Source organism: Molothrus aeneus, chromosome Z (genome assembly GCF_037042795.1).
Source record: "Molothrus aeneus isolate 106 chromosome Z, BPBGC_Maene_1.0, whole genome shotgun sequence".
Classification (NCBI taxonomy): Eukaryota; Metazoa; Chordata; class Aves; order Passeriformes; family Icteridae; genus Molothrus; species Molothrus aeneus.
Genome location: NC_089680.1, coordinates 22,858,596 through 22,871,379, shown reverse-complemented (window position 1 = coordinate 22,871,379; position 12,784 = coordinate 22,858,596). Strand labels below are relative to the sequence as shown.

General features: G+C 35.1%; 1 protein-coding gene across 1 annotated transcript in view; it reads left to right on the top strand.

The window, feature by feature from the left end:
* CNTLN (centlein) overlaps positions 1-12,784 on the top strand; it is a 176,997-nt gene that overhangs the window by 21,860 nt on the left and 142,353 nt on the right. Inside the window, 1 exon segment of the mRNA XM_066569755.1 lies at positions 7,315-7,399. Within this exon segment, the coding sequence (XP_066425852.1) occupies positions 7,315-7,399 (85 nt within the window).

Below are 12,784 nucleotides of genomic sequence, written 5' to 3'. Positions count from 1 at the left end.
TGGAAGGGGGATATAGAAGGATCCATTAACGATCAAACTGTGGCAATGATAGAAGACGTGGTAGATGTACATGGGGATTGTGTTATGTGAGCTGGTATACTTACCTTTGGCAAGCCTGCCTTATGCAGATGTTTTTCCGTATTGAGATTTCAAGTGTTGTATATTGCAGGTCTTAACAAAGGCAAAGAACGGATTTATCATTTCAGCCCACTCTTAAGAAACATGGCGACCTGAATGTTAGTGCCAGTGATTGAGAGTTTTGTTGTTGTTCTTCCTGAGGAGTTACATTTGTATAAAGGTGAAGAGATGGACAAAAATGCGGAAAAGCAAGAGATCAAAAATAACTAAAGAATTTTTGGAAAGGTAATTGCAGGAGCTTTGCTATGCACAGGATGCTGCTGTGGTTTGCAGCATCCTGTGAATAGCAAATTGTGGGAAAACATAAACAGGTTGACGTAGATTCTTCACCAACTGCTGATATGCAGATTTACTGAAAATGGCAAGTACTTTTTATGTAAAAAGAATAAGTGAATGTGCTGTATGAATGAACACTTTAGATGCCTAAGTTAATTGAAAAAATTAAAAATGTGTACCTCACACCTTTTTGAAGGGACGATAAGCATTGTGTAGAAGCTTTCTTAAAGGACCCTTTTACAAATTAACAGGAAACACAATGGCAGGAGGACAGTGATGTAAACAAGATATAAGCCATTACCATTTTGTCACTCTGATTTTAAAATACAATGGACTGTCCAGTTACTATCACACAATATAGTGGACAGAATAATAGAGCATAAAGAGTACAACCTTTCTGGCTAAGGTCAAATAATTGTGATTTTCTACAGTTAATGAAAGTTTAATATCCTGTTTCATTAAAAATTCTCAGAACGTTGAACATAAGTCAACATTCCATGGAGAAGAAGGTATTATGCAGTTTGCATGTGTGCATATCTGCATATCGGAGCACAAAATATTGACATGATAATTGCAGTCAAGCCTGATTGAACAGTGGCCTCTGGGAATTCAGCTGGTGTTGTACCAACTGGATGGCTGCTCAGGACACAGTTTGAAATGCAAGGTGCAAGTTAGCACTTTATTCAGCACAGGCAGGCATCATTTAAAAATCCTTGGGGGAAACCCTGGTGATGTGCAGATGTTAAAGCAGTCTGTTCTGAAGTGCTGATATTTTGAACAGTGTAAAAGACTTGTGTATTTTAGATGAAAAATGTTTGCAAAATTATTGGGCAAAAATGTCACCTTTTTTTGTACTATTTTAGTGTAAAATGCACTTAGTATCTTAGGTATCTTGCTTAAAATAAGACATCATCATATTCTTAAAATAAGAGTCTCATTCCTTAATATATCATCTAATAAATTAAATCAATCAAGTTAGAGATGCAAGAATATTTGTGTTTCTGTAATGATGCCTTTTCATTTTGATACATATCATGTAATATAGAACTGGCTCTATAGATAATTTACTAAGGAAACAATTTCATTTAACATTTGTAATTAGATCTTAAATTATTTTTGTAAAGAAACAAAAATAGGTATATATAATTTTTTATAGAAAGCAACTACTGTTAGAAAAGCACTTAGAAAAGTGAAAAATGTGGTATTAATTTAAATTCTTCATTGCTCCGTGCTGTCTGAATCTTTTAGAAGTACTAACTATAAGTATTAAAAGAAAAAAGTAATTATGTCTATCAATTGCGGTTCATGAAGTATAAGGATTTTCTAGACTCTTAGATGAAATTTAACTCAGGATTAAGTGAAAATGATTTAGCTTTTTTTTAAAATCAATTCTTAGTACATGGAAATACAGTGAGGTTTCTACTTGGAAGATTAAGGCATAGGCTCTGTTTCTACTAACCAATGGCTATGCAATCACAGGGATGTGACTGTACACAGTAATTACAGTATTGGTGCCATATTTACCATAACATTGACAGTCTGTACTCTACAACTTCACTTTACACACGGGTGATTAATTATCTATTTAATACAAAAAGAGAATGTGTGAATTATGGAAGTCTGTAAAATACTTGGAAGTTGGAGGACAGGGAGATGGTAATCAAATTAATCAAATTAAAGCTGCATCACACCAACTGATATTTTATAGCCTTTGTAGTTCTGCAGCCCTTAAGAATCAATGAAATGTCTTTCTAAAGTCACATTGTTTCTGGAAGCAGTTTATTATAGTTAGAGATACACTGTTAAAATGCAGCCTTTACTGTTTACCACACTGCCCAAAGTTTGCAGTGTAACCTTAACTTTCTGTTAAAAGACCAAATTTGTAGATAGGATTTTGGTTTTGTGATGTTTGGGGTTTGTTTGTTTAGTTTTGGTGTTTGTGTGGTTTTGTGGTTTTTGTTGTTGTTGTTGGATTTGTTTGTGCGGTTTTTTGGTTGGTTTTCTTAATTTGTTTTGTTGGTTTTTTTTAAATTCAGCGATTTGTAAAACTGATAGGATGCATTCCATGAAACATGTAAACAGTGAATTCAGTTTATTAATTAAATTTATTTTCATTTAATTGATGTAAATGTGACATAATTGTATATGATTCCAATTTACTTTTTCTTGACAAATGGTTAAGTGCTTGTTTCATTAAGACTTGTGGTACAGTACAGGCTACCTTTTTTCTCGTACTGCTTTTGCTGAAGATTTCAGGAAGGATGTTGTTTAGAAACTTGAACAGGCTTTTGGTTTTTTAAATATTAAGGCTTTTGCCGTTTTCATATCTCATTCATGGATAACTGTTTCCTCAAAGTCTAATGTCTCATTGCTGGCAAGCCATTAAAATGGCGCCAAACATCAAGAACATTGTCTTGTTGTATAATTGAGTAGAGCATAATACAGGAAGAAAATTGTAATAGAGAAATGTGTCAAGCTTAAGAATATTTTATCAGTTTCTTCATTTTTGTGGGAAGCTGAATCTTGATAATCTTTGTAGCTAAATGCATCTGTGTTAAACATTTAAAATAGGTAGTACTCATGGGAAAACTGATTGGAGCTTAGAACTTGTACAAATTGACAGCCTCTCTTCACTCCATTTTTCATCCTAAAGAAGTCTGCAAATATTCTTAGCTCACATCATTATTGCTCATCAGTGATTCTAATTAGCTAAACAGGAGTTTGTCTCAGTCATTGATCATCATCAGCTTCTTGACAGTGCCTGAATTTTCTCCCCCCATATTCCAATGGATTTTTAAAAATACATTTTAAATTCAAAATAGCTCAAGGAATGAAGTTGTTGAAAGAATTTTTTTCTGAATATTTGTTACCCTTTTAGAAAAGAAGAGATGATGACTGCAATTCCTATAAAGTCCCATTTTACAGTGTGACAGCAGATCCAAATATGATGTATAAGTTCCAGTCTGAAATACTACCTTGATTGTCTGTGGGGAGCTATCCTGTAAGAAGCATGGGAAAATGTCCTATGCCATCAGGAGAAACTGCTAATAAAGTTGCATTTGAGGTTTCAGCTTATACTTTAGGCTTCTGAAAACTTCCATTTTGTACTTAACTTCTAATAATTAAAGCATTTTTCTTTATCTGTGGGCGGTTACATGTTAAACTATTTTTGGGGGCATTAGCAAGCATGTGGTATCTAGAAAGCTTGAAAGAAAACATCATAAGGGCAAAATACATTTAATTTATTTAAACTTTTCCTACTCATGATTGTGATGATAGATCTGTGTTTATAAACTATGTTCTTTGACATCTTTGTTTAAAGGAGTACTTTACCAAGCATTGGAAGGAAGATAGGAAGGAAAATAGGTGGAAAATGGTGCATTTAACTAGAAATGTGCTGTGAACTGTTGTCTAGTGTGTAGCTCTGTTACAGGTGTATTTTTTGCTTTAACAGTGATCTATTTCTTTTTCTTTCCTCTCCAGTCCCAGACTTTATTCTGTGAACCTGTGTTTTGAAACCACATCCTAAAGTCAGAGGGCTCAATAGATTCTTAACTACCAATAATAAATCAGGATTAGCTGTGCATACTGTTTTTCACAGCTGTTTGTTCTTTTATGTGGCTCTTAGTTCCCTTATTTCCTTCCTCTGTTTTCTCCCTAAAATAAATTTAAAATTAACCACTCACAACTCTGAAGTTCCTTAGGGAGGATAGGTATCTAACTTTCCAGATTTTCAGATCACTTAATGCATTAGAAAACAAGTTTAGTAATAATTTTCAAGTGATGATTGCATAGTTCAGTTAGGAGGCTAGCTGATTATACGTTTTTTGTGTCTTGATTGAGTCTCACTTTTTCAAAGTCTGACTTTGAGAGAGGAGATGGGACGATGATGGCATATCATGAGTGGTAGACTTAAGGTCAGGATACTTCTGAGAGTTGGAGACAATGCTATTCATTACTTCATGGGGCTTGTGTGTAGCTAATGGTATGATTCGTTCTGTGTCTGCACCTGACTCTTCCAAGTACTTTATTACAAAGTACTTGGAATAGTCAGGTGCAGACACTTTCCTTTTTGTCTTCTAAGGCTCTTAGGATTTTGAATCAGCTAGTGTGTATCTAATCTTAAGGTGTCTAGCTGTATTTAAGATGTGAGGAAACTTTGAATGTTACATTTCTTACAGTTCAGATTAATATAGGTCTGTCACTTCCTCAGGTAGATTGTAGTGTAGCATGCGTATGGAAGAGTGGTAACCTTCCTCCCCAAATATTTCGGGTTTGATTACTGCAACTGTTTTTTTTTTTCAGAAAGGATAATTGTTGATAGCCATTTAAGATCCCACTGCAAAGTAATTTAATATGAAGAAGAATTAATATTTCTAAATTGGAACAGTTTTTGTTTCATTTACATTGTACCTATCATGAACAGTATGTCTCCTTCAGGAACATTTACAGACTTTTGGGTTAAGTATTATACCGATAAGCTATTCAGCCATTTTTACATTTTTGCTTACTAACTCCTGTTCTTTAAGGTTTCTACTATCTTCTAGTACCAAGTTTTATATACTTACCAGAAAGTCCTTTACCATGTTTTAAAACATGACTGAGAGTGTGACTGTGTGACTTCTGTTAGCTAGATATGTTTTACAAGCAGGGTAAATCAGTTTCATAGCCTCATAACCTGTCATGCTTTGAAACCTGTTTATTGGTTTTGAAAAGACATCACAGCACAACTTTCGGAATGCATTAAATAATTTCATATTTGCATGAATTTCTGTAATCACAGTCTACTGAGTTACATTCCTGTAAGTTTTCAGATTTAAACTGTGACAGCTATAGGTGGTCTGTAGCTGCACAATTTGGCCTTGACAGATACTTATTCGACCAGCTGGCTTGTTAGCTCGTTGAAGTAAACAAGTCCCCAAGTATGAAAGTGATTGGCTGAATTCAGGCTCAAACGGGGGGACTCCAGCCAGTTCCTTTGACCCAAGGATGCACCCACATCATTGGCGAGTGAGCTGGGCGGAGTTGAAACCTTTGTCCGGTCAACTCTGTGTGAGCCAGAAATTTGAAGCCGGTATAAAAGGGTCTGCCCTTCAATAAATGCTGGCTGTTGCTGCATGGACATGGAGTTTCATGTCACTTGTCTGTCTCTGAAACTGCTACAATAAACTATGAAAAACTGTCTGTACTATTTATTTTACTGCTTATGACTTTCTAGCAACCTATCATGCAATGGCTTGTTGGTTCTGATTGGAGGTGATCAGATGCTTTAAGGTCAGTATCTGATACTCATTTTTTTGTTAAGTTTCTACCTCTTAGTTAAAATGTTAAATACATTTCAGATATGAAGTGTTTTTTGGAATACTTGTTGAATATTCATCATCTGATTTCACAGCACTGAGTTATTTTCTTTATGAAGAAGATTTTTTTTAAAATGCAATACAACTAAGACTGCTTCCCATATATTTTTATTTTTCTTAAGCTAAATGTAGCTTAAATGCATACCTTTTCAGATAGCTTTTTCTTAGTTTTCTTCAAGTCCTACAACATATCCTTGCTGTATTTTTGAAATAGGAGAGAGCTATTTAGAGTTACAATGCCTTGAGACATGAATTTCCAAAACCCTCACTTCAAATTCCATGCCATTTTTCTTTAGTTCTTTGTTTACTCAAGATTGGATTAGATATTTTAGCAGTCATAGAACTTTATTAAAAACCACCATGTTATTGGATGGTCTATTAATGTCAGTGTAGTTTAGTTTTTAAAATCTCTCATAGCATTAGACTACACAGTAATACTTAATAGTGGAGAAAAATAATCCTTCATGTATGTACTATCCTTATTGGCCACTGTTACAGAATGCTTTGGCAGATTAAGCCTTTTGTGTACAGCTGGATATTTTCATCCACTTTAGACAGATTTACAGACTCATGTGTACTAGTGTTTGATTCCCTTCCAGCTCTGAAATATTCCTTATTTGGTAGAGGAAGAGTTGCTCAAGTGGGATTCTCTAGCTTCCATAGGTGGCTGATACCAGCCCTGATGAAAGTTTTAACTCTCTTGTGAGAACAGAGATAATCTAAATGAGTTTCTGCTTCTGTCAGCTGTGGTGCTGCAATTGCCTGCAATGTTTGGACATTTTTAGAGAATATGTATTTCTCAGCCCTTTAGTCATACATGTGATAGGAACTTTTGTGCTAAGGAATATGAATATCCTTACTGTTGTGACATTTGTTTTCTTTCTGCCTAAAATGGAGGCCAGTAAGGGCATCAGTGTTCGAACACAGTTAAGAAATAAGAAAGCAATGAAATGAGGTACTTTGTTAAACAAACCAAAGTGTTGCAGAGGTGATAATAGATGTGCACTTATTGTGGCTCTGCTCATCCCCCTTACTCAAGCTTCTGAGTCTTTTTTTCTTCTGCTGGTATAAGTTACACATTCTGTCCCTGTGGAATATAGAAAAATAATTATCCATGATGTTCAGAACTGTTGTTTCAGACATAAAAATGTCATGTAACTGAGATAAGGACTTCACAAACTGAAGTAGGTTGGTGATTCTACATTGCAAAGAAGGGGCAAAAGCATTTTGCTCACTCTTTGTTCAAGTACACTTTTCTACATTTGGGAAAGAGTGAAAGACAGATAATATTTCAGCTGCTTTAAAAATATTAAGACCTCTTATTTCTGTTTCTTTTTGAACAAAGCTGTGTTAGATGTTTACAGATGTAATTTGCTGTCACTTGCCATATGCTCCCTGATTAATTCTGCAGGGCCTGTCAGCTTCAGATAATTTAATTTTCTGTGCTTTAAAATGACATTCATTATCAGGACATGAAAAATTCAAATGATTAACTGCAAATTATGACTAATAAAGTGTCTATTTTTTTGTTTGTTTCCAGAGAAAAACAGAAAGCTGAAGTCAAGGACAGAAGCATTTTAGAGGTTTTGCAAGCCAAAGACAGCAAAATAGAATCTTTAGAACAGGTTTGTATTATGTTTAAATAGAGCAGTTAAGAAAACTTGTCATTGACAACACATTTATGTTTGTCAAAATGAGAAAATAGTTTGCTATTGTCTCTTAAGAAAAAAGTTGTGATTGAGAGATTACAAATTTCTGATGAAGTATTATTTAAACTCTTCTGTGTTGTTCAAACAGTTGATCTGTTACCTGAAAAGTTCATATCATTTTAGATTAAACTTTTTCTGAAGAATCTTGTCAGTTCATTGCCTCATCTTACCCTATAGTCTAACCTAAACTTGGATCTAAGTCTAGAAGAGTGTTCTGGTTTGTAATATGCCCATGCACATCGTGGTAAGATTTGCCATCCTGACAAGTACAAAATAATAAACCTGATGCACCTTCTCCATGACAAGAAACACCACTGAACTGGTGGTGTCTCTCCTTTTATTGATTTTTGAATCAATTCAAATTTAAACAGATATATAGAAAGCCTACGTTATATATGATATGAAGTACAAAAGGTATGTCATACTTTATTATATAATTGTTTATTATGGAGACTATATAATGCATATATAGTAGATTATCTGTACCACATATATAATCTATATTATATACTTTATATACTATAGAATTATATCCAATATTTAATACATTAGATGTAATATAATGTATTACATTGCATATAATATGTAGATCTATGAAAGATGTAAATATCTGTAAAATAATACAGTAAATAAAATGAAAATACTGTTTATTATTGAATAAACTTTAATTTGTATTACAGCAGTGGCTGAAGTTTCAGTGTGGTGTCTCTGGCCGTAGGTGTGATGTGTAATCTGTTTGGTGCATACACACACAGCATGCTTAGAAGCCAGCAGTGTATGATTTCTGCCCTATCCTTACCTGAAAGGCAAAATACCTGTGAAGACCTTTATAGGAATATGTATGCACTACTGTGCTTTTAAGAAGGGTCCCTGCTATGGCAGTGTCTGAACCTGGGATGTGCATTCTCCATGAGGTTGCTCTCTGTGGTTTCAGATCAGTTTCAGGAGCTGAAACTCTAATTGATCAGAAATCTGAAATTGATGGTGTAATAAATTTACATCATCCATGTGGAAATGGAGAGAGGCTGGTAAATGTAATTAAAACCATGGAAATTTGGCAGCCAGGAAAGAAGAGTTTGTCAACAGGATGGTAAAACTGGATATCCCTAAAAACTTGGGAATGAGAGGCTGGAGAGTAGCCCCACAGAAAGTACAGGCATCCTTGTTCACAGGAAGTTGAACATGGGTCAGCAGTGCCCTGGCAGCCAGGAGGGCCAACCCTGTCCTGGGGTGCATCAGGCACAGCATGGCCAGCCGGGCAAGGGAGGGGATTGTCCTGCTCTGCTCTGAGCTGGGGCAGCCTCACCTCCAGTGCTGGGAACAGTTTTTGGGTACTACAGTAATGACGGTGGTGAAGGGCCTTGAGGGGAAGACAGGAGTGACTGAAGTTACTCGGTTCAGACTGATAGGAGGAGGAGACTGATGGGAGATCTCATTGGGATTTAAGACTTCCTTATAAGGGGAAGAGGTGAGGCACCACTGATCTCTTCCCTCTGGTCACCAGTGACAGGTCCTGAGGGGTTGGCTTGGAGATGTCAGGGTAGGTTTGAGTTGGATATTAGGAAAGGTATCTTCACCCTGAGGGTGATTGGGCACTGGAAAAGGCTCCACTTGGAAATGGCCATTGCACTAAGCTTGCCAGAGTTCAACAAGCATTTGGATAATGCTCTCAGGCACATGGCATGATTCTGGAGGTTGTCCTGTACAAGGCCAGGAGTAGGACTTCATGGTCCTTGTGGGTTGGTTCCAAATCAGGATATTCTGTGACTCAGTGATTCTAACAGATGAGGAGAACAGAAGTTGTTTTGATGATCATCACAACTCTAATGCAGCCCTTACAATTAGCTTCCCTTAGAGTATCATGGACTTGGGGGGGGGGGCAGGTTGTGAAGGACACCAGATGGTGCCAGTGTTGTGTATGAAAGCAGTGTACAGAGGTGATGTCATGCTGACCTTCTTGCCTCATCCATTGGCTGGGATGCTGTAGGACTGAATCAAGAGAGGGATTGCTTCCTGAATGCGAAGTTTTAGTGATTTGGTATCAAAGAATGGAGGTGGCTTAAAAAACAATGTAGTGTTCTTATTTCTTTTGTATTACTGAATGTGCTCCTTCTTCGTTCATCTAAGGAAGAAACAATACTATTTAGGTAATTAACATGCAAATAGGTTGTGTGTGAAAATGTGCATTTTGACAGTCATGGTAATGAACTGTAATATGTAAAGTACGGACAGGAAGACTTGAAGGCTGTTTAGCCGACTAATTTTTTACATCTAGGAAGTTGAGATTAGCCAGTCATTTCTTCTGTTGTTTTTCTCTTTGCCTTCATGCATCGCACAGAGATACCAGTTGCAACAAGATAATTTGTTGTAGGGTTTGTTGTCTAGGAATTTCTGAGTGGCCACCAAAAAGCTGATTGTATAAATCAATGCTGAGTAAGGGAAAAAAGAAAAATCAATGGACTGTCTCATCATTTTACATAGATGTTAGCTTCTATTGCTTCTAGAAATAACAACAGAACTGTATAAGAACATGAGATTGTATTTCTTGTCTTGTATTAGTCTTGCTTAGAATGACATGCCTAAAAGGACTTTATAAATTTCTGTAAATATGAGAGCATATTCTCCACAGGCTAGATGAGATACATCCATGTAGTTAGCTCATACTGAAAGCTAAATAAGCTTAATTCATAAAGAGATATTTCAAGTATTAGAGAAGTTTCTATTTTAATGGATATTACTGAAAATCAAGTAAAATAGTAAATTTGGAAACTATGATTCAGAAGTAATATGGTCTTTAATCACATTTGTATAACCTAACACTGAAGAAAAGTGTTCAGATACTTATGAAAATGGCACTTGTGGCTTTACGGATAAAAGTCTAAATCATAATTTTTCAAGTCTTCTGCTGTCCAATATCTTTGGACAGTACAGTATATGCATTGAACTTCTGTTTACTTAGTACAACTTCAGGTTTTCACTGCTCCTAAATTATGGTGTTGTAATCTTCAGTTTTGTATACATGAATAAGACCTTTTTCTTTTCATGAGTTTATTCCATAACTTCATATTGTGTTAAACATTTAAAATATGAATTAGTGTGGAAGATTTCAAGATGTACCATTCAAAGATACAAATAAATTTGTTAAAGCACTTAAGATTATTCTTGTCTATTATTGCACATAAATTCAGCACAGAATGTGTTGTATTTGAGTTTTCCATTGTACTTTTCCCTTCTTGCTTTTTTATTTAATTAGTGTAGTGGTAACTTTTGGTCCTGATAGTCACAACTTGGCCTCATCTGGCATGCAGATATATTTATTGTAAATGCTGTGTGGTAAAAATCTTATTCCTTTGCAATTATTGTCTTGAATACTATTCTGAATTTTTGCTGTTATTTTTGTTTTATGCAGCGTCTCAAAACTCTATTTTTAGCAGTTATATATGCCTGACATATATGCATTACTTCTCTGTTTCAATGAAAAGAATTTCTAACTGCTATGTTTAAGTGGCTAGGACGCTCTCTTAGGATTTTACTTCTTCTGAAGACTGATAGATACTTTGCTGCAAAAAATCTTTTCATTGTCTTTTTTATTTGGAAACATTTTTAACATGTTGCATTTAATTTATAATAATTGTGTGTATCTTAAATAGATCACCAATGCTATTTGCACCCTTAAATGTAAGGTGAGGTTTTTGGGGGAATGTGTGAATTTTTTAAATTCAAGCAATTAGTTTAGCAGATAATGCTGGAGCAGGGAGCAGTCTTCTGCCATTCACACAATAGATAAATTAAAATATCTTAACCTGTTTTCTTTAGAAGATGACATTAAAGACAGGTAAAAATAGCCGTAAACCTTTTCTTATAACATTGTTAATTAATTAGCTTTCAATTTTGATCTGGAGGAACTAAAGCTAATCTTTTTGTCCTAGACCTTGTAATGTTTCAAAACCTTATCAACTGATTATACTCTAGAGGGGTTAAAATAGTACTAGCTTGCCTCATTATCTGCTCTTGAAAATCTTCAGCTTGCTGTGCAAATCTATATTAAAGCCTTTTTAATGGGTCCAATTGAAAGAAGCATAATTCTACCTTCAAGCATTAATTAATACTGATAATTTTTTCTTAACTTTTGTACATTTGCCTGGTTATATTTTTCTTTGTAATAAAAATACTTTTATTAAATTAGAACAAATGTATAGAGGCATTATTACCACCTAAATACTTTATTTTCAGTAGCATGTAAGCTTGATTATTCTTGGGTAATGAGGGACATGACGATAATTTTGGTAATAAGGAGTTCCGATGAAAGTCAGCAGTGTTGAGATTATATGAATTTTATAAACTCTTTGCACAAAAAGTTGGTCCAGTGAATAAGATTTATATATAATGCAGACAAAGCATGTTGAAGGAGATGCTAACATTTTTTTTTCTTTAAAAAAAACAGTGACTCAGGTTGTGCATTGGAAAAGGGATCAGCCTTCAGTGGTGAAACCTGTGTTTTATGTAGCACCTTTGAACTGCATCAGTGAATTATCATATGTCTTTTTGCCTTTCTGTTTGACGTCTTCTTGTTAGTTTTCTCATAAAATTAAGGGAAGGAACCCTTTTTCAGGAGCTGATATCCGTGAGAAACATGGGAAGAAAAATATACAGACAGTTGAAAATTGCTGATTTTGGTTATTGATAGAATGCTGCCTGAGATGGGTAGTATGATGACTATGGCTGATACCTGTGGGCTTTTTTGACTGAAGAAATTAATAAGCTCTAAATTACAGTGTACCTTTATAGCTCATTAGTATTTTTGTATGAATTCCCAGTAGGAAGGCTTTTTCTACCACTTGAAAAAGTGCTTCTGTGAGGTAGCTTGCTCCATTTTGAGGAAATAGTTTTTAAACTTAACTTTTTCTTACTTAATTCTGCAGAAAAGAAGCTATATTGGATGTCTATATAGGTGTGTTGTAAATCTGTGCCTTACGTACCCATTCCTGAAGTTGGGTCAAGCTTCTGGGTCTTTATTACTCAGCCTTCATATTTTTAGTGTTTCTACAGAGATGGTACCTGCACTTGGATTAGACAGAAAAATGAAAAGTAACTAAAGAAATGTGATGTCTCTTGTCCTCTGCCCAGTACACTAGTTTGAAACATGATTTCTTGAATATTGAGCAGAGCTCAGTAGTCAAACCTGGAAAGAAGAGGGAGTTTATGTTCATTCTCATTCATCCTCTTGTCAGCTAGTGTCTAGCTGGGAGTTTTCTTTTTCAGCCCAGAATAGTTATCATCAAAGCAGAGTAGCCTTTTGTC